Source organism: Herpailurus yagouaroundi, unplaced genomic scaffold (assembly GCF_014898765.1).
Source record: "Herpailurus yagouaroundi ecotype Mexico unplaced genomic scaffold, PumYag 182, whole genome shotgun sequence".
Lineage (NCBI taxonomy): Eukaryota > Metazoa > Chordata > Mammalia > Carnivora > Felidae > Herpailurus > Herpailurus yagouaroundi.
In genome coordinates this window covers 18,297,217-18,323,863 of record NW_024412413.1, presented here as the reverse complement: position 1 = coordinate 18,323,863, position 26,647 = coordinate 18,297,217, and the positions used below count along the sequence as shown (strand labels likewise).

The 26,647-nt window shown below is 44.8% G+C and overlaps 1 protein-coding gene across 4 annotated transcripts in view; it reads left to right on the top strand.

Annotated features, from left to right (window-relative positions):
• Positions 1–26,647, top strand: part of STAB2 (stabilin 2) — a 165,972-nt gene that overhangs the window by 29,758 nt on the left and 109,567 nt on the right. For all 4 annotated transcript variants that reach the window (XM_040491054.1, XM_040491053.1, XM_040491052.1 and 1 more), the window contains exons 4-10: positions 210–295; positions 1,645–1,714; positions 9,736–9,831; positions 15,216–15,341; positions 16,233–16,429; positions 18,044–18,177; positions 24,985–25,118. In XM_040491054.1, the coding sequence (XP_040346988.1) occupies positions 210–295; positions 1,645–1,714; positions 9,736–9,831; positions 15,216–15,341; positions 16,233–16,429; positions 18,044–18,177; positions 24,985–25,118 (843 nt within the window). The remainder of the gene's footprint in view (positions 1–209; positions 296–1,644; positions 1,715–9,735; positions 9,832–15,215; positions 15,342–16,232; positions 16,430–18,043; positions 18,178–24,984; positions 25,119–26,647) is intronic.

Below are 26,647 nucleotides of genomic sequence, written 5' to 3'. Positions count from 1 at the left end.
AGATAGTCCAATGCCTTCTGTCACAGCACCTGACTACATTGTGATTCATACTCCTTTGTGTGAGACTGGATGATGCCAACAGGAGTTTTAATTATTCCTTATCCCTGGCCACTAGCACAGGACCTGGCACACAGTAGGTGCTTACCGCTTCCATGCAGAATGCTTTGTGCGGTCACAAACGAGTGAATCTGAGACCTTTCATTCCCTAGAGTGCCCGGGAGGTGCCCAGTCCCCCTGCAATGGCAGGGGCAGTTGTGCAGAAGGCATGGAAGGAAACGGAAGCTGCTCCTGCCAGGTAAGATCAGAGACGTGGTCTCCTCCCCCTTCTCCTTTCCCGTGGTCCCTCCTTGAACACCTGTACAACAAGTGGGGTCTCTAAGAAATAGCGAGGTTTGTGAAAAGAGTATACGATCAGCAATAAAATGACCTCTTAGGGGCTGGAGACCTTTGAGAGAGTCAGTTCACTGCTCGGCCTTAAGTGCATCCATCTATAAAATGGGTTTGAAAAACACACCTATGTAATTACATCTGTTGAAAAAGTGAAGTGAGATCATCTATGTGAAAATATTTTGTGGGCCTCTACAGAGCTGTATAAATTACTGTCTTTGTTCCTGTTAATAATCACCACTATTGGGGTGCCTGGGTGGGTGGCTCAGTCGGTTAATCGTCTGACTTTGGCTCAGGTCACGATCTCGCGGTTCATGGGTTTGAGATCTGCATCCAGCTCTGTGCTGACAGCTCAGAGCCTGGAGCCTGCTTCAGATTCTGTGTGTGTGTGTGTGTGTGTGTGTGTGTGTGTGTGTGTGTGTGTGTCTCTCTGCCCCTCCCCTGCTCATGTTATGTCTCTCTTTCTCTAAAAAATAAAATAAACATTAAAAAAAATTTAAAAAACAATAATCACCACTATTGGCAAACTACTCTGTGGTCACTGGGTCTAAGAGAAGAAAGTCTTTTGTTGTCCCATGAAAGTGACATGCTGTGAACTGCAAGCCTTAGATAATTTAAATACAAAGAAATTCCTCCGAAAGGGATGGACCTCAACTGTCTTCAGAAATGCAAAACTTGGGGGGCCTAAGTGGCTCAGTCGGTAAAGCGGTAAAGTGCCTGACTCTTGATTTCATCTCAGGTCATGATCTCACAGTTCGTGAGTTCGAGCCCCGTATCAGGCTCTGCCCTCTCAGCACAGAGCCTGCTTGAGATTCTCTTCCTCCCTCTCTGCCTCTTCCCCACTCATGCACATGCTCTCTCTCTCTTTCTCTCTGTCTCTGTCAGAAATAAAGAAAGAAAGAAAAAAAAAGACAAGAAAAGAAATGCAAAACTGAAAGAGTTTTCATTTCACTCTTGAGTGAAATTAATGATGAGGCTGTTAGCATTTACCCTCTGGTTGTATCTCTGGGCTAACAAAGCAGTTCCCTTCGGAAGCTCTCCAGACTCTTAGTGAAAAGTGAGGCAGGGATTAGTCTTCACGTTATAACATAAAACCAGCAAAGAATAAAGGCAGAAATAGAAAGAAGGAGCTTCAGGAAAGCACAGATGGAAGATACAGTCGAGAAACAAATGTTGACCAGAGCATCAGTGAGAGATCCAGGCTTCCCGGGACATAGATCACTTGGGTCTCACGCCATCTGTCTGGGTGTTCCGCAGGACGGGTTTGGGGGAGCGGCCTGTGAAACCTGCACGGATGACAATGTATTTGGACCCAGCTGCTCAGCAGGTATGTCTGATTTTTGTGTAATCAAATGCATCTGTAAAGGCTGAAGGTCAAACATGGCTTATGCAGCTGAAGGATATGTCAGGTGGCCTCAGAGAGGCTATTCTTAGGGAGGACTGGGGGGAAGCATCAAACAGTTATGCAGAACTAAGTCTACACAGGAAACACCAAGAGTGGACAAAAATGCAGTCTTTGAAAAGAGAGACAGTGTTTTCTGTGGTTTTCGGGGACCCCTCGCCAGAGATGCCTTCTGGCAAACTTGGCAACATATGGTTTCCTCTCTCCAGGTTCCAGGATCCAACATCCACCTGTTGCTTGCCCTGGAGGTCTTTCTGGGTCCTGGTCTCAGCACAGACCTTCTCCCCAGGAGCCTCTTCTTCCACGATGGGCCTCACCACACTCTGTCCCTTCCTTTTGGGGAGTTCTCAAATACCTGAGGTGACCGAGGATTGTGGGCTCCATCTTGCAAATTAAACAAACAAACAAACAAACATAACTGACGCTGGCTTGTCCACTCTCTTGGTCCCCGCCCCCGGGAAGTGGAGTCTGAGACAAGGTAGCAGATTTGTCATGTGACCCCAGAAACACTAAGAAAATGGCACGGGGGAAACAAAGGGTGTGTCCCATCAAGCCAGACAAGTGTGGATGCTTAGAGATTAACGCCCTGGGGAACGGGGGCATCAGTGTAGAATAGTCATCTGAGAGTCATCCCACCAGAGGGGAGCGGGAACCGAGCATGGTAGGCAGACTGATGGCTTCCGCAAAGTGTCCACAACTAATTCCTTGGACCAAGGAATGTGTTACCTTACATGACAAGGGGACTTATGTTTGCAGAAATAGAGAGATTTTCCTGGATTATCCGGGCGGGCCCACTGTACACAAAGGTCCTTAAATGTGGAGGAAGAACACAGAAGGTATAGTGTCAGATGAGAAGTCAGAAAAACTCCACCAGCCTTTGCTGGCTTTGAACATGAAAGGGGGCCATAAGCCAAGCAACGTGGGCAGCCTCTAGAAGCCAGGAAAGACAAGATAACAAACTGATTCCAGCATGGGGCACCTGGGTGGCTCAGTCGGTTACACGTCTGCCTCTTGATTTCAGCTCAGGTCGTGATCTCAAGGTTGTGACATCGAGCGTCGAGTCAGGTTCCAAGCTCAGCACAGAGCCTGCTTGGGATTCTCTCTCTCCCTCTCTCTCTCTCTCTCTCTCTCTCTGTCCTCCTCCACTTGCTCTCTCTAAGAAAAACTAAAAACAAAAAACCAGCCCCCAGTGGGCATTTGGGCAGAGCAGCCTTCCTAGGAAGGGCTCACAGGCCTTACTGGAAGTTGGCCGCAATGCACAGAATTAGTAAGGCTTAGAGAACGTGGGCATGGAAGGGACCGTGTCTGCCGGATTCAGAGCCTCCCAAAAAGGATATGTCATGTAGCCTTTCTCCAACACCACCTTGGTTCTGGCCTTTATGGGAAAGTCAAATTTAGTAGACACAGCTTTGATTCAAATATTTTTTGCAAGAAAACCTATGCACATACATAGACATCTCATCCCCATACATTTGCACTGCGTAATAACTTTGACCTGACGCACCAGAGGTATTGTCTCCTTCTAATCCATGGTTCCTTGAAGGCAGGACTTGTCTTTATCTCCAGTACCTCCCACAGTGCTGCCTGATGAGTGATTGAAGGAGTGTATAAATGAGTGAATGAATGAATGAATGAATGATCCAATTCACTCCAACCACGTTGTCCTGACCCACAAACTTGATTTTGAGAGGCAGCATATAGAGATAATTAGAGCCTTGGCTTTACACTCAGACTGGCTTCAGCCTAGGGCTTCTAATTGTGAGAACTTTGTTTCCTAAGCACATTCTCTGTCTTTGTCTTCATCTGTAAAAATAGAAACAATACTGTCTCCTTCAGTGTTATTATGAGGATTTAGTGAGATAATCAATGCACAATATATGTTAGCAATTATTAATACCTATTAGTTCCTAGTGGCCCCCAATCTTATGTTTTTGTTCACCGACCGCTCTCCATAGATTATTTCATAAAGTGTTGGCAAAAATGAATTTAAAACAGACGTTGGTATTCAGTGTGTTTTTAACATTATATATTATATTAAGGGACATGTCTCCCAAATTGGCCCTTCCTTACCATAATACTAGGATCTGAATCACATATTTTAAATAAATATTGAAACGGAAAGGAAAAAAAATAGCATCCAACACTGTTTACTTAACCAAGAAAGCCAAGTACGGTTTGGGGGTGAAAATTTGGAAAGAAGATGAGTCCATGGTGCCTCCAAGAGTTGGTGCTGGTTGCTGATACAAGGAAATTCTAAACACTTCTAAAGAAAGTGTCCTGCCTTCACACCTGTTTGTGCCGTGGAGGGAGGGAGGGCAAATAAGCGGGAGAAACAAAGGGAGGTGGATCAGGAACCTAACCTGATGCTCAGGGAAAAAAAGTCCAAGCTCTAGGTTCCAATCAATAGAACTTTGGAGATAATGGAATGTCCTGAATCTGCACCATCCAAGCAGGTGTTGGACATACATGGCCACTGAGCACCTGAAATACAGCTAGTGCAACGAAGAACTGAGTTTTAAATCTTAGTTCATGTCATTTAATTGAGATTTGAATAGCCATGGGCTGCCTGGGGGACTCAGTTGGTTGAGCATCAGACTTTAGCTCAGGTCATGATCTCCTAATTTGTGAGCAAACCTGAATCAGGCTTGCTGCTGCCGGCCCAGAGCCCACTTCACATCCTCTGTCCCCCTGTCTCTCTGCCCCCTCCCCCTCCTTCTCAAAATAAATAAATATTTAAATATGTATACATATGTGCATTATATATATAACACACATACATATTATATAAAGAAAAATAAATAAATTTAGATAGCCGCATATGCCACACGTGGCTAGTCTCCACCATATTGTATGGTGCAGCTCCAGAACATAATGGTTAAGAGATCAGGCTTTGAAATATGACTGTCATGAGTTTGAAACCACCCCAAGCTGCTGTGTGACTCAGGGCAAGCTATTTAACCTCCCAAAGCCTTCTTCATCTATAAAACAGGAATAATAATAACACCTGCCTGTGGGACTGACAGTGTAGCAAAGCCCTAAGCAGCAGGTCACAAACACTCACTCAATGGAAGCACATAGGCAGTGAGGACAAAATCAGTCCAATGGTAAGCAAGCCATGGATGGATGGATGGATGGATGGATGGATGGATGGATGGATGGATGGCTCAGTGATGGCTGGTCCTTTTCCATTAATCAGGACAAGAGCAACTTACAAACTTTCTCAGCTGGGCCTCCGCTGGGTGCCAGTGTTGTTTCATCCAGTGGGGCACTGGTCCCATAGCGGTGGCAGCTCTGTCTGTAAGTAGGACAGCTCTATTAGCCACAGCTTATTTTTAACACTGACTTTAACCTGCTGCCAGAACCCTCTCCTATCCTGCTGTTGATTAGTTTAGAAATGATTTAGAGTCACATCAGCCGAGGATTTTTATCCCCGCTGCCAATGCCCTAGCCTGCTGTGTGCCTCTCTCCTGGTTAGGGCAGATTGCAAAGTCCACTTTCTCCAACATAACCCTCAGATCGTTCCCACAGCTGTGTCACGTTCATAGCAGCAGCTAGCATTTGTGGAGCACCTGCTATGCACCAGGCAGTGTGCAAAGTTTGACATGCGATGGTCTCTCTGGATTCCCACAACTGTGCGAGCTGGGTTCCTCATTTTATGGAGAAAGAAGCAGGTTTCTCAAGGTCAAGCAGCTATTTCAGGGACAGAAGCAGAATTTGGCTCCAAATATCTGACTCCAGAGCCTGGGTGCCCAAACACGACACTGTTCTGCCCCTGGTGAGATCTACCATGCATTAGACCCCTGACAATGATATTCTAAAGAGGAGACAGATTCGCCAAGGATCTGGAAATGCAGGTGACCATTGTGATCTGTAACAGGATGCTACAGGAACACGGGAGAGCTAGCAGCTCACTCTGCCAAGTGGCATAGCACTGAGGGCTTCAGGCACAGTCCCTCTGACCCAAATGGCCAGAATTTCGACACCTTTAAAGTCACACACCCCAAGTTTTTTCATGTCTCTAAAGATTTGCTGACACCAGTTTAAAAAAATTCCAAGGACTCTTTAAAAGACATATCAGAATCCCTCCACCACTCACTTCTCCTTCCCAGGGACACTTTCTTGGCAATGGCTGGTGATCCTGCAATGTGTATCAGACATTCCCCAAGGCTGTCCTTGCCTGGTCAGTTAATCCAGTACAGAGTCTATACCAGAAGACAGGACACAGGGAGAAGCTCACAGCATGTAGCCCAGAGGGAAGCTAAGGGACAAGGACAGCTTTAGCAGTTAGCATCTAAGTTGGGAGCCTGGGCTGAGTTACATTCAACTCCGCCTTCTGCCTCCTCGCCCTCTTCCACTGGCTACATGACACTCAAGACCTTGAACCTCTTAGTCCAGCTTCCCCACTGCACTGTGAGTCCTTGAGTTTAGGTATTGTGAACTACTCATATTCATATATCCAGTAACTCCTACGGTGACTGCCTCTAGGTAGGAGCTGGGTAGATAACTTTGTTTTGTTTTTTTTTAATGAAAGAGATGACTTTTTTAAAAAATGTTTATTTATTTTGAGAGAGAGGTCGGGGGGGGCAGAGAGAGAGGGAGAGAGAGACTCCCAGACAAGCTCCACGCTGTCAGCACAGAACCCAATGTGGGCTCGAATTCACGAACCGTGAGATCATGACCTGAGCCAACATCAAGAGTTGGATGCTTAACCGACTGAGCCACCCAGGTGCCCCTGGGTAGATATTTTGTAATTGAATTGAATTGAGCCTTCTCTACTGAGACATAGTACACCTCCCTCCACACCCCAGTTACCTCCGTGACCAATTTGACTTCTCTCTGGAACTCCTCTTCCAACAGCTACAGCCGTAGGTGAACATCAAAGTGCTCTGTTAAAATAGAAAGGATGGCAAATCAGTTTTTGAAGTGAGGATGACGATTCCAAATCCGATTCAAAAGTTCACATTATCTGAATGAATAGTTGAGCTAGGTGTCTCCCATTTTTTGTACGTAATTCAAAGTTAATGAGCCCCACCTCACAGGGTGAGGCTAGCATCAGATGAGATAATGCTAGTAAAGCAAGTGGCAAAATGCCTGATGGGTAGTAAGTGCTCAACAGAGGGAAGTGCAGGGCCCGTTCTACAGTGAGCTGAGGGAGGGACATGCCTCAGGTGCCAAATTTAAATGGGCATCAAAAACTCAGTAATCAAGGGGCGCCAGGGTGGCTCAGTCGGTTAAATGTCCAACTCTTGGTTTTGGCTCAGGTCATGATCTCACAGTTCGTGGGTTTGAGGCCCATGTTGGGCTCTGCACTGCCAGTGTGGAGCCTGCTTGGGATTCTCTGTCCCTCTCTCTGCCCCTCTCCTGCTCATGCTCTATCTCTGTCGACATAAATAAATAAACTTTAAAAATAAAGTTATTAAAATATTAAAAATTTAAAATATTTATTAAAATAAATAGTTATTAAAATATTAAAATAAAGTTATTAAAAAAATACCAAAGAAAGGCAGGATCCAGCTCTGCACTTGAGCTACCCTGTCTCATTCTCCCCACCTTCTGCCCTGCCTCCCCCTTCTCTCCCTATATCCTTTCTCCCCTCCTCAGCTGAATCCTGGTCCTGCAGGATGTTGTCTTTGTTGATAATCTAGTTGTACAGTTATTGGTATGGTTATAAAGCCCCCACAAAAAATGTTGTAGGTAAATACAGAGAGGGGGTGAGGGCTTCCAAGGGATTCCGTCTAATAGAAGAAAAAAAATGCACACACTGAGAAAGAAAAAGCAGCCCTGACAGCTGTTGGCGGTCAGCCTTTTTGCTCCCAGCTAGGCTGTGGTGCTGCCCCACTGAGCACAGACAATTTCACGGAATATCACCATCGATGACTTGCTATATCCATGCTGGAACAAGACACAGAAACTAAGCCACTGAGAAATCACATCTGGACAGAGAAATGAACAATGACAATGGGCAACAATAAAAATAACCCGATAGCTGCCTCTCCTGGTCACCGTGAGTCGGGGAGCTGCTCACCCTTCAAGGCCAACCAAAGCCCCCACCTCCGTTGTGCCACTCAGTGGTCCCAATGCAGAATCTGCTTCTCTGGGCTCCAACAGCACCTTCTTTGTACCTTGTCCCCTACCACACCCTACTGTAACTACCAACTTTAAACCTGGTCCACTATCACACCAGACTGTCTATGCCTGAGAGCCTACTACCACCATTGGTCAAACAAAGTCAGCAGCAAGGGTCAGCAGTCGTGACAGAAGCCACAGAGCCACTCGGGGATTTCCGTTGGCATGCAAAAGAGAGCATGTTGGAGGCTAAGTCATGGAGGTGTGAGATGCAGGAGGCGTGTCTCTCCTAGGCCAGCCCACCCATCTCTTCCTCCCATTGTCATTGATCTATCCTGTCCTAGTGTGTGTCACGCTGTGTTGGGATGGGCTGCCTTCCTCTGCCGTTAGACTTGGAGGGCACGGACTTTACCCTTTTTATCTCTGGGTCATTAATCCCAAGCACAGCACCCTGGACAAGAGAGGTGTTCAATATGTGTTATAAAGGGAGGAAGATAAACTAATGAGTCGTCCCCATGTGCTTAGAACCTAAGATGTATAAAAGGAAGCAATGGAAACTGAAAAGTAAAGTTGTTGGAATTAGATTGGACAGAGCCTTGTTCGCCAAAGAGAGGGATTTAGATTTCATTTGGTTATCAGTTGGGAGTCACTGAGATATTTGGGGGGAAGATCACCTGATGCCATTACTGATCATATGAAATGGGTGGAATGGAGAGGTGAGAGCTTGGACAGCAAGGCCAGGTAAAATGCTACTGCAACAGTCCAGGCAAAACATGATAAACACCTGAAGGAGAACAGTTCTGATGGATACAAAAAGCAGGAGATTGAGGTGGACACAAGAATTCAAAGGATTTTTTTATTAGATGTTTGGAATACTTTATTAATCCTTGCTTTTCCAGTATTTGGTTATGTTTTTAAGCAAGTGGGTCTTCTTATGTTTCACTTGAATTAATATGAAATTGGCTGACACTGAATGCATGTGTAATAGGCAGAAGTATGCCCCCCCCCCCAAAGAAGTCCGTATCCGGATCCCTGGAACTTGTAAATGTGTTAGGTTACATGGCAAAAGAGAATTAAGAATTAATTAATTAATTAATTAATTTAATTAAGATAATAAATTTGTGTGGTTTTAAGTCATAATTAAGTTGTGAGGTAATTTGTTCCAGCAGCAAAAGGAAACCAATACAGTATGTTGCACAGAGGTCTGGGCCTAGGATGCTGGCAACCCAGCCAGGTAATAAATCTTGCTACAAATGAGCTGCAAACTGAGTGCTAAGGAATTGACTATTTATTTCAAATGCCCCCTCATTTGTCATTTCTGAAACGGTCTGTCAGTGAGTCAAAACGCCTGCTATTTCAAGCTAGAAATCATGGCATAGTTATTCTCTGCCCTTTCAAATTTCTTTTTTATGCTTGAATTTCCCCCATCATTCAGGAAGTAGGATTTACTCTAGTAGAGAGTAGATCCCCACCACCAGTAATGATTGAGCCAGTGGTAGCTTCTCTGTGTTAAATATGACAGACGCATACCAAACAACAAGTTAATTCTCTTCTTGAGGTGTACAAAGATGAAGTAACTAGTTTAAAAGTAGAGAAAAGCACTCCAGTGCATTCCAGTGCACCAACACATTATCTCATCCAGCTGGAGAAATTGCATGAGGAAGGGATTACTGCCCTCATGTTATATGTAAATAAATTGAAGGTAATAAAAGGGAAATGAAGCCAAGATCTAAACCAGGGTCTCTGGGACCCCAAATTTATGGTTCTTCCCCTCTCATCATGCAGATTCTCAATAAAAACTATCTCAAAGCATTACTCCTCCAGAATCTTTGGAAGAGGTCTCCATTGAGTAATGAACAACCCCCGTGTTCTGTCTGCAGTGTGCAGCTGTGTGCACGGCATATGCAATGGTGGGGTGGACGGTGACGGAAGCTGTGAGTGCTACTCCGGGTACGCTGGCCCCAACTGTGACAAGCGTAAGTACTACTGCTTTCCTTGACGCTATACTGGGTCAGATAGGCACAGACATATGTGCTTCCACTTTGTATTCACATAGTCGCATCCTGGGGCTCTACATGGGCAAGGTGCCATCAAATGTTTTCCTGGGAGAACACCAAAAATTAAAAAGACAGGGAAAAAAAGAAAAAGAGAGGATGGGAGGGGGAAGGGAGGAGTGGGAAGGGGAGGGGAGGGAAGAGATAGTCTAGAAGAGTGGAACTCATGGAAGATTTGGGAGCAACGTACTGACATAGCTATGCTTTAGGAAGGTCAAACTGGTGACAGTGCAAAGGATAGAATAGAGAGGGTTGGAAAACCAGCCAAGGTCATTGTAATAAGTTGGCCACCCAGTAAGGGAGGTAAGGTGTGTTCTCAGTTGCAGGTCTCAAGGACAGAACATATTCATAGGAAACAGAGACCCACTAAGGTTAAGTGATTCACTAGAGGTCATAAAACTACTAAATCGAAGAGCTGGAACTCAGATCATTTGAAATTCTTTAAATGCTCTATCATACTGGGCCCAAGCAAGAGGTAGAAACCACAGGGTGATCGAAACAAGGGAAGTTTAATATAAAGAATTAGCAAGATATGACAGGAGAGTGGCCACAAAAACGCAAAGTGAACTCTAGGGCGGCCGAGCATAACAGAGAAGGACAAACTTGGAAAGGGTGGCCATCCCCAAGGCTGAGTTCAAATCTTTTTGGAGAAGGTATGGTGGCAGCCCACTGGGTAGAGAAGAAGTTTTCTGGTTTGCCCAAGCCGGCATGGATCCACAGTCATTAGGCACACGAAAAACAACCCTCCGGGACACTGATGAGCCAAGCCTGGTGGGCAAGCACACAGAGGGAGTTGGGGTGTGGTGGGTGCCAGACTTGGAGTGTGCAATGTCCGTGTGTGGAAAAGCTGCAAGAAGGTGGTCACTAAGTCCAGGTTGAGGATGCAGGGCCACCAATAGAGTGTATACTCTGAGTGCATGGCTGGGGCAGAGCATCACTGAATGTCCTCACACGTTTGCACCACTGACAGACTATGCAACAGCAGCAAGCAAACACAGCAGAAACACAACGCTGCACAAAGGAAGCAACAAGAGGAGCCTTCTCCTACAATGGCCCTCAAGCACCCCCTACTGGCCAAACTTAACATATCACTGTAAAGGAGAAATGGTCGGAATCTTATCAAAGAGCAGGTAATGAAGGGTGAATTTGGAGCTTATCCATTATGAAATTGGACATTCTTCCTGTGACACTAGCCTCACTTATCCTCTGGATTTTACTCTTCTGATCTATAAAATGAAAGGATTGGACAAGATTCCAATTCAACGAATTCCAACTCATTTTATTGAAAATCACTGAGGCACTATTAACAGTAAGGACGATGAATAAAACACAGCCTCTGGAGGGGGCAGACGCTCAAATGACCCGTTCAAATCAACAGCAGAATGAAACTCGAATGAATAGGATAACCCCTTTTGTAGACCTCAGTCAGCCTACTTCTAAGGCCACTCCTGTCATTGCCCAGTGGACTCATGAGCAAAGATTTTTTTTAATAAGATAGCAGACATAGTCCAGAAGCCAGCTTCATGAAGAACATAGACATATTTGCCTCCAAATGACAAAATAATTCTGCCAAATCAAAAGGTAAACAATAGACTGGCACAAAATATTTGCAACCCACAGAGCAGAAAAGTTTTTCTAATAACATAAAGTCCATAGGCCATTTGCCAAAGAGCAGCGACTTCACAGGAGAAGAAATAAAAACTAGCCAACAGGTATAGAAAAAGTGCTTACCCCCATGCAGAAATGCAAATGAATCACAGGTTCATTTAAAACCATAATGAAGTGGTATTTCAGAGATTTGGAGGTTTGGGTTTGGTTTTAGTTTTTTGCTCACTATGTTACATAGATTGCAAAGATAGATAATACCCACCTGTGGGTATGAGGAAAATCACAGTACTGTCAACAGAGAGATGAATTGCTGCAACCTGAGGGAAATTTATCCATTAAATTTTAAAATAATGCTTATAGTTTGCTGCTCTGGCCCCAATTCTAGGGATTTACCTGGAAAAAGAGAGACACAAGCACCAGTAGGTAAGAATATATGTACCAAGAAATCCATAACAGTGTTGTCTGGAAACGACTGAAAGATTCATCAGTAGAAAATGGTTGAGTGAACTGTGGTATATCCTATACCAGTCAGGATAATGCCAGCTGCTGTAAGAAACAAACACAAAAATTCACTGGCCTAACACAAAGGTTTCAAAACTGTACCAAGGCACCCCAAGGTACCACATCAAACTCACAAGGGTGTTACGGGGACATTTTAATTTTTTTTTAAGTTTGCTTACTTACTTTTGAGAGAGAGCAAGAGCACAAGCAGGAAAGGGGCAGAGAGAGAGAGAGGGAGACACAGAATCCAAAGCAGGCTCCAGGCTCTGAGTTGTCAGCACAGAGCCCAGTGCAGGGCTCGAACTCACAAACTGTGAGATCATGACCTGAACTAAAGTTGAATGCTTAAGCAACAAGCCACCCAGGTGCCCCTGGGATATTTTAAACTTTTGAGGGAGACAGTGATGCATCTGCAGAGTACTGTACAAATGCTAGCTTGAGTTAGTTCACAATTTCAACATTAGGTAGCACTACATCCCTTTCAACAATATCATATCTTTATAAAGCTGTGTTTTCAGTGCTTGCTAAGATAAAAAGCAGGTATCATGTAAAAATCCTTTCTAATGGAATAAGCGTGATGGTTTCCAATCTGATTCCAAGGTTTAAGAAGTTGGGCAGTGTCCAAAAGCTCACACATTCCAGGGGCACCTGGGTGGCTCAGTCGGTTGAGCCTCTAACTCTTGATTTTGGCTCAGGTCATGATCTCACAGTTCATGGGATGTGAACCACACATGCATGTGCTCTCTGTCTCTCAAAATAAATAAATAAGCATGTTTTTTAAAAAAAGAAGCTCACATATTCCATTTACAAGTAAATGTGGCTATTTGAAAATGAAGTAAAAATCTTTCTCTTTATATTAACCACATTACTTTTTCAAATGGCTCCTAAGGTCTCATGACACACTTACTGAATTCCTTGGTTCTAACAACTTCATAAATGGACCTGGTAGGTATTTCTTTTGGGACATGAAGAAAGTTAAGATACTAAACACTATGACCTGAGAATTTAGGGAACCTCTGGCTTACTCATGTACAGTCCAGTGTGGGAATCTGACACCAGCTTCCCGCTACATGGCGATTACAGTTCCAGATTTTTCTATTTTGTGCCTCTGCCATTCTATAGCACCTCAGAGTGCTCTGCTTTGAGCCATGGAAAGAAGACAGGATGGAAAAGTCCCTGCTTATGAAATCCAAGATGACACATACAAATTCCTCTCAATATTCCATCAATGGAAAGTAGTCACATGACCCCACCTGGATGCAAAGGGGTTGAAAATGTAATCCTTGAAAGGGCAGCCACTTCCTGGCAACAATTCTACTCTATGGAAAGAATTGGGGGAATATTCTCTATCAATGTTTGGTTCAACTAGCCACTGTTGGGGACAATCCCCAGTTGAGTGTCTCATATTTACATGCCTCTTGAGTGTGGCACACTGACTGCTCTTCACTCCAATATCTTTTCAAGGATGTTTGTATCACAAACAGCCTTGGAAGATGTAGGGTTTCTCTTGGGAACGAAGTATAGACAGGCTTACTGCCTGTTCTAGTTATCAATGGCTTGCTTTCAGCTCAAAAGTTGTCCTCTTTGCCTGCTCTGTGATAATGGAGAGGAACTTGTAAATATCTCTCACTTGCCAGCTAGCAAGACATGAAGTCTTATCAATAGAGAGTTTTGGAGGGACACTGAAGAAGGAAGGGTTTTCTCCTCCTGTTTCTGGTTTAGCTCACTCACCAGAGCCCCAGAGAACATGGTTTTTCTCCACTGCTCAGTCCTACACAGTTTATCCAGTGATAGATTCCTGCAGGGCTCAGCTTCCTCCAGGGTTTGACCACTGCATACTTTGTCAAGTGCTTGACTGAGGTGGCAGCAGTAGAGCCAGGAGCCCCAGACAGCACAGGCCTGTGCCCCACCATGCAGAGATGTGCTCACTGTTTGGTATGGCTTCTCCTCGATGCCATGCACACCAAGGTGTCTGCAGGGTTGGCCATCTGGAGAGCCAGCCATCCCACCTCTCCCACACAGCTGACCCCTGAAGATGCTCTGGCCCCAGCCACAAAACTATACTACACTTCTGTGGGGGTGGCTTCTTAGTTTCTGGTTCTGGTAGCACCCAGTGGCCAGCAGCTTCCCAGGCACTAAGTGAACCCGGGAAGCTTGGCACCTCTTTGTGGATGACCTTCCCTAGAGCCCTAAGGGGAAGATTTCCAGCAAGTCTCACCATTAAGGCACCTCAGCACCTTCTCTACCATTCAGTGACCAAGGCATGCCTTTTCCAGTGACCTCTGGATCTCAGTCCTGGACAGAGGAAGGCTCTACCTTGGGTATTTATTTATCTCAACCCTAGGAAAGAGGTTGCTCTTTATATACCTGCTATTTCTTCATTCTTTAGAATTCCTTTTAACACTCATGAACCAATTCCCCATTATTGTAATTTTCCATTGATAATTCTTTACACTAAAACATTCCCTTATTGTGTGGTTTCTGTCTCCTGCCTGGGCCCTAACTAATACATTGCCTAGTACTTGAAAAATAAAACAAAACTTAGATTCCCTAAGATTGGGGCTCCTCCCCTGTAATGAAATGAAATCCACTTCATGACCCTTTCTACATTGTCCCAGGGGACTTGGGGCTTGGAAGAATTAATGCAAAACTGCCAACACTCTGGCTATTACTCTTGATGTAAGCAATAAACTGTCCTTCATCTCTGACCCAGGAATCTCATAGCTTCTACTAGCATCCATGGAACTACATTAGCTCAATTTCGTAGCTTTGCATATTGGATAATATGCCAGATTCCTTATAGTTTCTGACAACCATCTGTGCCCCCGATGTGATGAAGCACCACACAGTTGTTAGAGATTACAGTGGATCCTTAAATAACTCCATAATATTTGTTAAATTAAAAATCAATTTGCTAAATATTTTCACAGGATTCCATTTTGTTTAAAAAAACATCTAAATAAATTTATAGGTGAATGTAGTATATGGGTTGTTGATATTGTTTACTTTGGGAATGAAATGGAAGAATGAGAATAAGAAAGAGTTAATTTTTACTTTCTACATCCTGGGGTTTTTTGAACGGTTGCAGTGAGTCTTTTTTAATTACTCTTTTTAATCACAAAGAACATTACATTGGTTGAATTTTTCAGAATCCGTTATTCTACTAATGCAGGTACCTCAACAATATTCCTTTGCAGCCATCCCTGAATGTGCAGACTTGCTCTGCCCAGAAAATTCCAGATGCTCACCTTCCAGCCAAGATGAAACAAAACTAGTATGCAAATGCCTTCCCAATTACCAAGGCGATGGCCAATACTGTGAACGTGAGTAGGATTTAGATCCTGCTAGTCATTCATTGAGATGTTTAGGTTACTAAACAGAAAAAAAAAAAAACAAAACTTCATAACCTTTCTAATGTTAACACAATGATACTTCTATTTCTCTCTGTGTTAAGTTAAATGAAATATATAACAAGTACCGAGAAAATGTTCATCTGTGGTAGCTTTTCAGTAAGTGGCAATTTCTGCTTCTATTATCGAAGCACATAAATAGATTCTTACACATAGTTTTATATCAACCATATCAATGTTAGGATAAAATACAGTCTGTCTTTCTTCTTTCTTTATCCTTCCTTCCTTCCTTCCCTCCTTCCTTCCTTCCCTCCCTTCCTTCCCTTCTTTCTTTCCTTCCTTCCTTCTTTCCTTCCTCCCTTCCTTTCTTTTTCTTTTCATGCTCATTCACTTTGTGAGAGGTTGTGTTATGTATTGAACATGAACTCTCAAGTCAGGCTGCCAGCATTCAAATCCCAGATCTGCTTATTATGAACTACATGACCTTGGACAAATTCTTTAACCTGCCTGTGCCTCCATTCTCCTATCTATCAAATGAGAATAATAATGGCTCCTCTCTTAGAGAGTTGTTGTAAGAATTAACTGAGTTAATGTATGGCAAATGCTTAGACAGGGCCAGTGCATATAAATACTACAAGAATTAGTGCTTTCTTTCATGCTATTTTATATTTAAATCCACACATAACATGGCATAGTAATATATCAATACAATATTTTTAGTTATAATCTCTGACAGCCATACATGAATCTGTTCAACAGGTAGGGGGCATCAGGTGGGGTAAGATGAACTGTTTCTCTCTCTCTTAAAACAATGAATTGCCTGTGCAACTTTGATGAGCTCTTATCCTGTCATTGCCTCTCAAGCCATCAATCCATGTTTAAAAGAAGTATGCCATCCTCACGCTCTTTGCACGTACGAGGGACCGAATCGGCACAGTTGCACGTGTCAAGAAGGCTACCACGGGGATGGCCGAGTGTGCTTACCAGTAGACCCTTGCCAGACGAACTATGGAAACTGCTCTGCAAAGTCTACAGTGTGCATATATGACGGTCCTGGACAGGTGAGCACATGATGCTTGGAACTGGGGTGTCTCGCAATAGGACAGCCACCAAAGGTAAAACCGTGCCGTAGGTGTCATTTGTCTGCTAGGTTGACCCAGTTTGCCATTTTGATGCTCAGTTTGGGCCTCCTCTCCAGGCACACCTCCATGTGCTCAGGACGAACTTCCGTGTGTCCCTTCTCCGGTCTGTCTTCTGAACTCACACTTTCCCAGCTCCCCAGGGAGAATTTACCTGCCCTGCACTCTCTTGTGTCCTGGTCGTAGACGGTGACAGACAAAATATATACACGACTCAAAGGCGATTAACAAATTAACTGTTAACCAAGTCTTGAGTGAATATGTCATTGACTTTCACCTACAATCCTCCGTTTCTCTCTCATATCTTTTCAAGGCAAGAGAGGACTCTAAGAACCAAAAGACTGTGCCCCAAAGAGATGAGCACTGACAAAATGTCAGGCAGCACTGAAAGACAGTAGGCAGCACTGAGGATGTTCTGGGGGGAGACCCTGCCCCTCTAACTCACATCATGATCTTGACCGCTAAAAACCAGCCAGGTCCAGAGACCTTTGCTGAGGAGTTCGACTGAAAGATCCCTTTCACTAATACCTCATCCATCTATCAACTATTTAGTGGGTGTCCTCTGAATCCATAACTGCACATCAAGTTCAGGGGAGAAAATCTATCCACACAAAAGGATATTGCTGCCCTGGTAGGAGGAAAGACTTCAGTGTCTGACCCAAAGAGAGTCATGTGTCCCTAGCAATCCAGTCACCCCATGGTTCCTGGAGTCTCCTGCAGAGTAGCCACCCAATCTCATCTTCCAGGGAAAATGCACATCACATGCCATTTCTGCTGTCAATGCCTGAGACGGATTTGGAAAGAAATTCAAGGAGCTGGGCCTCCATCCTCACAGTGCAGTCCCTTATGGGAAAAGTCACATTACACTCTGAGCCAAAGTCCCAGGACCTTGGGAGTGAGATTAAAAATAAACTTTGTCTCCAAAAACTGGACCCCAAGGCAGATTTTCAGGTCTTAGAAAGCCCCCGTGTTCACACAGAAACAGGGCGTTCATTATTTCCATTATCCCAGAGAAGGTTTCCTCAATTTTGGCATTATTAGCACTTTGGATTCTTTGTTGTGGGGCTGTCCTGTACATAGTAAGATGTTTAGCAGCATCCCTGGCCTCTGGTGACACTGCCCCCCTCTCCTCTTGTGACAATCAAAATATCTCTAGACGCTGCCCAATGTATCTTAGGTTGAGACTCCCGGCTGAAAGTCACTCTTCTGAAGCAATGATATCTCCCATCTGAACTTCAGTCTCTACTCACCTGTAGACAATCTAAAACCGGGAATTATGGAGCCAGAAAGGCCCAGGGTTAGGAAACAAGAAAACCAAAAAGGTAAACTTTACAAACAAGGTGTAATTACACGTTTCGCAACCGGTGAGGTACATAAACCAGATCCCCAATTCTGGATACCTTGACACATTTTTAAGCCCGCGCTTTGGACCTGCCCCAGGTTAGCTTTTATGGCAGAACACAGATGGATTGAAGAAGGATGTCAGCTTCCATGGCTAACGAGAACCTTTTGTTTTTCTCTCCGTGTCTTCTGAAGTCTCACTGTGAGTGTAAGAAACATTACCGCGATTATGTGCCCGGAGTGGGGTGCAGTGTGATCGATGTCTGTAAACTCAATAACCCCTGTCACAGGAATGCTAACTGCACTACCATCGCACCAGGCCAAACCAAGTAAGTCTGTTCAGTTCCATCACCATCATTCCAAGTGCTGGTCAGTCAGTGCTGTGCCTTCCTTGAAGGGCAGGAAATGTGTCTTAGTCTCGTATTCACCCTCACCCCCACAGAGCACGATGCAAGAAGCGTAGTAGGGGCTCAATAAATCTTTCTTTAATCACTGAATCATTCAACAGTCGTTTCCTTTATAATGACCATCAGAACATGCTGAAATACTGACCTGGCCCGGCAGCTCGGTAGTAAGTGGTCAGAGCATGGGAGAAGGAAACCACCGTCGCTAGGAAAACAAACATCTGCTGTGATGACAGGCATTTGACCTCTAATGTATATACCTGTTTCCTCAGTCGTGAAATATTGCTTGCTGGTAGTACCTAACAAGACAGGGGAAGGTGAATAACATGAGTGGTGCTTCCTGGACTCCAGGTTTTACAAGAAGGGACTTACCGAGAGTAAAAATATTTGTGTGAAAATTCCTGAGGCAAAGGTGCTCTGCATGGTGTTAAGAAGATGGTATTCGGAAGGGAAGGAGCTGGGTTTGAGTCTCGGATCTGGTATCCGCCAGGTGAATGACCTTGGGAAAGTGGCATCATCTCTCTGGTCTTTGTTTCTCCACGTACAAAATGAGCACAGTGATGTCTACTTCACAGTGTTGCGAACATTACATAACAGAATGTTCTAGAAATTACCATAGAGCTATTATGTTTTTATGAGTAGGTGAACTGAGGCTAGAATCCCAGTGTTTTGCTCCCAGACTGAGGCTTCTACCTTCTGTTCTCACTGTCATCAGCGTTGGAGCAGGACTCACTGTCACTGTAAGCTCAAAACCTTGGAGCACCTGGGTGGCCCAGTCGGTTAAGCATCTGACTTCAGCTCAGGTCATGATCTCATGGTTTGTGAGTTCGAGCCTCATGTCGGGCTCTGTGCTGACAGCTCAGAGCCTGGAGCCTGCTTCGGATTCTGTGTCTCCCTCTTTCTCTGCCCTTCCCCCGCTCACACTCTGTGTCTCTCTCTGTCTTTCAAAAATAAACACTGAAAAAAAAGTTTAAAAAAAAACCATAGTCGACACTGAACCATAAAATTATTAAGCAGTTTCTGTGCTCCTAGAGCCCCTTTCTGTCTTCTTTGAAGCTTATTCTTTTTATAGTTGGGTCTCAAATGTGTGGATCTTCCCAGATAGGTTTTATGATTTTCGTGTTTTATCTGGGCAGATAAGTAAGTCTGTAATCACTATGGGTAAAGTCAAGAACACCTGGGTTCAAGTCCCAGCTCTGCCATTTGCCTTACCCTCTCTGAATGATGTTTCCTCTGTCATAAAAGGAGGAGAATTGTACCTCCTACCAGGCCTGTGAGCAGGATTAAATGAGAATACATTGATCAATCTCTGAGCAGAACATGGCATGTAGAAATCACACATGTGAGTGCAACACCAACATGCCACCGTCATGCGTGTAGACACGTGTGCACCCAACATTCGTGTATGTATCACTTACGTACCTCTTACCATCCTCTCAGAAAGTCTGAGAAGAATACTTTAAATGCTTTCTCTCCTTTATAAGTGGCATTAAAGCTTGTGTTTAGAATGTCAGTTGGGGCTGTCAGTGGATTTTAAGACAAGTGTGTCCCTCACAAACCTCATTGATCATCGCCCCGACCAGAAAACGGACTGTCTGGAAAGGCTGGAAAGAGGACTAAGTTAAAGACTGGAGATGTTACATTGATAAAATAAGGGGCCATCACTCATTTAGTTCAGGCAATTTAGTTTACCATGGACAAAGATTTGTTTGTTTTTGCCTCCCCAACATGGCAAGGAGTTTATGCAGAATATTCAAAATCACACTGTGTTAGTCACAGAAGTCCACCCAGTAAAGAAAAATGGGCTCAAACGTGGGCTGTCCCACTCACCACTGGAGTGACCTTGGACAGGTCACGTAACTTTTCTGAACTGCAGTTTTTTCCCCTGACAGGTCCGCTAAAGAACAAGAATATCTCCCTGGAAAGAGTGGAGTTGATGCATATAAGCATCCTTTTAAAGTTGAAGCTCCATGTGGATTATTACTAAGAACAAGTATCTTCCTGCCCTGCCCTGGGCACTACATTTTAGAGGGCTCCATTCAGGTCCTCCACTAGCTACACCAGGGCAAGGGACTAAAGGACTAAGGGGACCTGCTCCCCCAGAGCCTGAGCCCCCCTTATAGACCATGCTCAGATATCCAGAACCCCATAATTCTCTGCCTAAATGTCTCCAAACCAGCCTCCAGGACCTGCACAAGCTCTTCCGGGTATCCTTCTCCCCTGGGTATGGCAGAGGCTGATTGTTTATGGAAGGTGTGGATGAGCAACTTTGTTTCCACAGCTCTCATGAACACCCCCTTGGCTCCGTCCCACCCAACTACTGTTCTTTTCTTCTAAAGTTTGTTTATTTTTGAGAGAGAGAGTGCAAGTGGGAGAGGGGTGGGGGGGGGGCAGAGGATCCAAAGCAGGCTCTGTGCTGGCAGCAGGGAGCCCAATGTAGGGCTCCAACTCAAGAAACATGAGATCATGACCTGAGCCGAAGTCAGACACTTAATCGACTGAACCACCCGGGGGGCCCCCCCAACTACTGTTCTTTAAACAAGCCAAGATATTCCCAGCTCCACACACTTGCAGATGCTTTTCCCCCTGCTTAGACATAGTTCCCTCTGCGCCTCCTCTGAGTCAGGCTAATGCACTGATCCTTCACTGTTCAGCTCAAGTGTCTTCACCTCTAGGATGTCTCTCCTGGACTCCCAGTCCATTCAGCTCACCCCGGGCTCCCAGAGCGGCCCGGAATACTTCTGTTATAACACTGATCACCCTGAACTGTGAGGAGTACATAGCACAGAAGTGATGTGCACAAATACTGCCACCTACAGGCTGTGTGATCTTGAGTGAGATTCTTAACCTCTGTCCCTATGCTCCCTCATCCATCTGTAACGGGGCTAGTAACAGAACCCACCTCGTAGGATGGTTGTATTAAATAAGACACCATAGTAAAGCCCCTACAAATGTAACTGGGAAAGCAGCTATCAATAGAGGTTAGCTGTTAGGATCACTGATCTCTATTCCAATTAGAATGTAAGTCCCTGGGAATCCATGTCTTACTCATCTTTATTGCAACAACTTCGGTCACCGATTAAAACAATGACATGAGGGACAGTTTGGAGGAATAAATGAAGGAATGAAGTGAAGAAGTGAAGGAAGGAAGGAAGCCTTTTGGGACACCCTATAATTTCACTAAGTCTCATCCGGCACTCTATGCAATTAATTCCATCCCGTAACATATAAAATGCCAATATCTTATGGGTGTTTTTATTTTTTTTTTAACTTTTTTTAATGTTTATTTATACTCAGAGAGACAGAGCATGAACAGGGATGGGACAGAGAGATGGAGACAGAATCAGAAGCAGGCTCTAGGCTCTGAGCTGTCAGCAAAGAGCCATACGCGAGGCTCGAACTCACGAACCGTGAGATCGTGACATGAGCCGAAGTCAGACACTCAACCGACTGAGTCACCCAGGCGCCTCTCTTCTGGGTGTTTTTAGAGCCATAAGACAGCAAGAGACCGTTACTCCTAACAAAGAAGCAATTTACAAAAGAGGCCCCTGATGTGAATGTGCCACGGCCAACTGAGAACATCTAAGTCAGAAAACTGTCTCCTAAAATCTCAGACTCTGGACCAAGATTTTAAACAACAATAAAAAGTATTTATATCTCATGCATTCCGTTCAGCACTGTGACCATTAAATTACGATTCTCCTGCCATCCTTAGGCAAGACAAGTCAAGTCACTTTACACAAAACAGACCATTGGCCTCATAAACAACTTAGAGAACTTTCAGAGAGAAACATACTTAGCAGTTTGTAAAAGTTCATTGTCTTGCTATTATCGGCTGCCTTCAAATGAAATTTATGTGATTTCGAACAAGGACTATTGTATCACTCCTAAGAATTACCAATCTCCCCGTGTGCTTCTCAAATTCACTGTCTTGTTGCACAGTGCTTAAGAGGAAGTGGATGCTTGAGCAGGAAACTCTTAGTAGACTATTGTTTCATGGTTAGATCTATCTTAGTGACTCCTTATAACAAGGTTTCTCAGGCTCAGCACTTGATATTTGGGGGCTGGAGAACACTTTGTTGTGGGGGCTGTCCTGTGTGTTGTAAGGTGTTTAGTGGCACCCCTGGCCTCTACCCACTAGATGCCAGCAACACCTTCACCTAGTTGTGAATGTATCCCCAGACATTCCCAAATGTCCCCAGGGCTGGGGCAAGGAGTAGGGGAAGCGGGAAAATACTGGTCTGTAAAAATCCCAAAGGCTCAGTCAGTAAATATCTGCCAATCTTCCATGCAGCCGGGAAACTCAGATGTATTCTAGAAATATCTTCAATGGTACTTTCTCCTAGAACTTGTCCCATATTTCTCCAGGCACAATTAGTCACTTCCTCCTCCGTGTCCCATAGCATCCTATTCAATCTTCCATTGTGGCATTTCTCCGGAACGTCAGCTGTGTGTTTGTGGATTTGTCCTGCTATATCCCGGCTCCCCGACAGGACTGGTGGTGTTATTGACACCGTCTCTGTCGCCATCATCATCACTATCATCATCATCATCATCATCATCATCATCGATCATCATCTATCAAGTACTGAGCTTTTCCTGTGTGTCTGTCACTGTGCTAGCTACTCTCCATGCATTATCTCTTCCATCAACAATCCTAAAGGTATTAGTAAACTCATCTCATGGAGGAGGAAGCTGACACTGTAGGTGGCTAAGTGGCTTTATCATGTTGCTAAAAATTGTTTCCAGGCCCATCTTCAGCAATGAGACACTAAAAGGACAAGATATCTGTTATCATCATCTTTGTAGCCCTCCTCCCCAGCTTAAGTAGGTTCCTTAAGTTAAGTAGGTACTTGGTAAATAATCAGTTCAACAATTAGGCATTGTCCCAAGTGCTGGAATATAATGAGGCATGAGTGGGATGCAGATTCTAGGAGAGCTTCTCATCCAGCAGAGGAGACAATATCTCAGGAGCTCATTTTGGTGGGGAGGGTTGTGCTAGAGGAGGGACCAACAGACTGCTCCTGTCGGGGAGAGTCTGGAGGCCAGGTAAGACCCCTTAGAGCAGGTCACACCTGCGCCATGAGGAGAGCATTAAAAAAGAAAGCAATTGAGTATTGCCAGAATTTGCAATGCGCAGCAAGAAGGAGACATAAGCAAGATCCCCCTTTGGGGGACTTTGCATGCCATGCTAAGTACTTAGACCTTCTTCTGTAGATAGATGGAGTCCATGAGAGTTTTAAGAATGAAGGTTTTCCAGATTTCCCTTTCGGAGAGACCAGTCAGAGGGTAGATTTGAGGGGAGGGAAATTAAGAGCCGGAAGACCAGTTAGGAAGTCACCGCAGCAATCCAAGCAGGGAACATAAAACTCTGAAATGTTAGTTCAGCCAACCTGTTGAAAATATGCCTATTTGCCATGGGACCATATTTGGAAACACAACTGAACTCGAGTGTATAACTGTCCTTTGGAAGCCTCTCCTCTTTATGAGTCATGTCTGCGGTATGGATGACCGCAGCCTCCCTGCAGCTCTCGTCTCTGCAGGGCCGCTCCCTGACCTCGTGTTTGGTTCTTCACCTATCCCAAGATCCTGTTGAATGTTGCCTTCCTAAGCACCTTGCCAGATTTAGCCAGCTGTCAACTAATCTTTGCTAGGTAGCAGTGGTGTGCCAGAGCCAGGGTTTACTGAGGCATGAAAGCTGATGGTTGAAGCTTCAGGATTTTGCAAGCTGGTTTTCCTCACGCTGGCAGTTTGAGATTGGCCACGGTGGGAGTAGGACCTGTCGAAATTGGCAAATCCTGAAAAGCAGGGGCCCTGCCCCAGCTCCCGCTGAGAGCTGGCTATTAAACACTTACCAGCACGATACTGCCAGTGCGCCTTTAAACTTCATCCTTAACTGTATTCACCTTTTATGAAACTATTGTATAAAATTTCTGCAAACTTCATTATTTACATATTCATTGCAATTCAATTGCTACTTATCGTTCAGCTGTTAATTATGTACCTGTTCTGAACCAAACCCTGCCCTAGATCCTGACGTTAAAATAGGGCATAAATATGCACACGACCCTTGCCTTTTCCCTGTTCTCAGTGTAGATGCAAAAGCAGATACAAATCAAATAACTGCACAGGTTACGATGAAATTACAGCTGGGATCGCTGCTACAGAGAAGGGCTACATGGTCCCATGAGAGCACACACTAAGGCAGGTAGGGTCCTGATCTACTGTTGAGGGTGTGGGGAGAGGTGGCCGATAGCAGAAGTTTCCTATGAGGAAGGGTCATTTGAGCAGACATCTCAACTAGGAAGACAGGGTAAGGGGAAGATCTACTAAGCAGATCAGTAGCTCTACATCTTGACTTGGGGCTGACTTCAGTAGTCTATGCTGCCTCAGTTGTTCTGTAGAATCTAGAATCTGCATTTATAATAAGCACTCCAGGTGACGCTGATGTACATGGTCTCTTGACCACACTTTGAAAAATACTGAGACGAAGAGCGTACAAAGATATCCAGTGTTTATAGGTATGCAAAATTTATTAAATATCCATTTCTCCTGGACCTACTATATGTCAGGTATTGCCACAGGAATGCTCACCTCTATTTGTGCCTCTCCTCTCCTGGTCTTGACCCTCTTCTTCTGGGCACCGTTTTCCCCATCTGCAAAATGAGGGAGTTGGACTGTAGGATCTCAACACGCTAAGACCCTGAGAATGTGTTTTCACCCTCCCTGTAGATGCACTTGCCGGAAAGGTTACGTGGGTGACGGCTCGACGTGTTATGGAAACATCATGGAGCGACTCAGAGAATTAAACACTGAACCCAGAGGAAAATGGCAAGGAAGGCTGACCTCTTTCATCTCGCTCCTGGGTATGCAGCTACGGGTACAGGTTTCCACGTAAAGGGCAACCTTCTTTCAGGCAAGACACCTCCAAGACACAATCATTCAGGAAGGGGTGAGCAGGAGAGGCAAGGTTTATCTATTGGAATTGGCCCTCCTAGGGAGGCATCTTGCAGGGGAAAGGGAAAGGGCAGGCAGCCTTTTCCAGGAGACAAGGAGTTAGTGCCAAGAGGTCCTGTCAAGCAGCAGTTCGTAGGCAGAGTCCTGAGGACAGGGTCCTGGAGTCACCACAGATTAACTGATCTGCAACAACAATGAGACGGGGCAGCTACTGATGTGAGGATGGAGACTGTCCTCTTTCCCTTGACCTTATGGGTCCTCCAGGTGTGAAGCAAGGTTGACAGGTAATACTGGGAAAAGAGAGTGACTAAAACCTGAGGCTGTATCCATGTTCGGCAATGGGTGCCATTTGACTTTTGAGAATGGTTTTGGTTGGTGTGATCATCTCACACCTGGCTGGATGTTTAGGATTTTTGCCCTCCCCCCTCCCCCAAGGACTAGTTGTCTGTAGTGACATGTCCTTTCCCAGTCCCCCAGGCAGGGTGACAATCTAAAACGCCCTCATCATTTCCAAATGCACTTCAGGGGGTCATTACCCCACACCCCCTTGAGAATGAAATAATACAGCTGATTGCAGCCTTGGACAAGTCTTTCAATAAAACACAAGTTTGGCCAATCAACAGAAAATAAAACACAGACTTGACCAATCGACAGAAGTTCCAAAATAGCAAAATCTAAAATTTACCAGTCACCAAAAAATGATTTCCCGGAAAGAGCACAAACGGAGAATGGGTCAAGGCCACGTTGTCTGCATAAATCTTAACATATATCCTGCACAAATGCCCTTCTCTTTCCAGGGCATCCTACAGGGGACAAGCATTTGTGGCATGCCTCAGGCTTCTTACAGCCTTCCTCTAAGAACTCAGACTATCCAGTGACAGCAGACAGGGTGACAGAGTGTTCTCTGCAGGTTGTGCTCTCGAACATTTCCCTGGACAAAGTCCTGTTGACCTTCTACCCATTTATGTAGCGCTGGTCAACCTTGCCTGCTGTATGAAAGCCCGGAGCCCACCCTGACGTCCCAGCTTCTCCAGGGGGATAGAAACAGGACCAGCTACATAACTTGTAGGACACCGTGCGTAATGACAAGAACTCCTTGTTCAAAAATTATTAAACAGGGGCGCCTGGGTGGCGCAGTCGGTTAAGTGTCCGACTTCAGCCAGGTCAACGATCTCGCGGTCCGTGAGTTCGAGCCCCGCATCAGGCTCTGTGTTAACAGCTCGGAGCCTGGAGCCTGCTTCGGATTCTGTGTCTCCCTCTCTCTCTGCTCCTCCCCCGTTCATGCTCTGTCTCTCTCTGTCCCAAAAATAAATAAACGTTGAAAAAAAAAATTTAAAAATTATTAAACATTTCAAGATGGTAACAGTAGAATATTAAGCCAAGCATGAGGCTCTTCTGAGCTGGCCTTGGATGGAACAGGGCTGTGTCTTTGCTCACT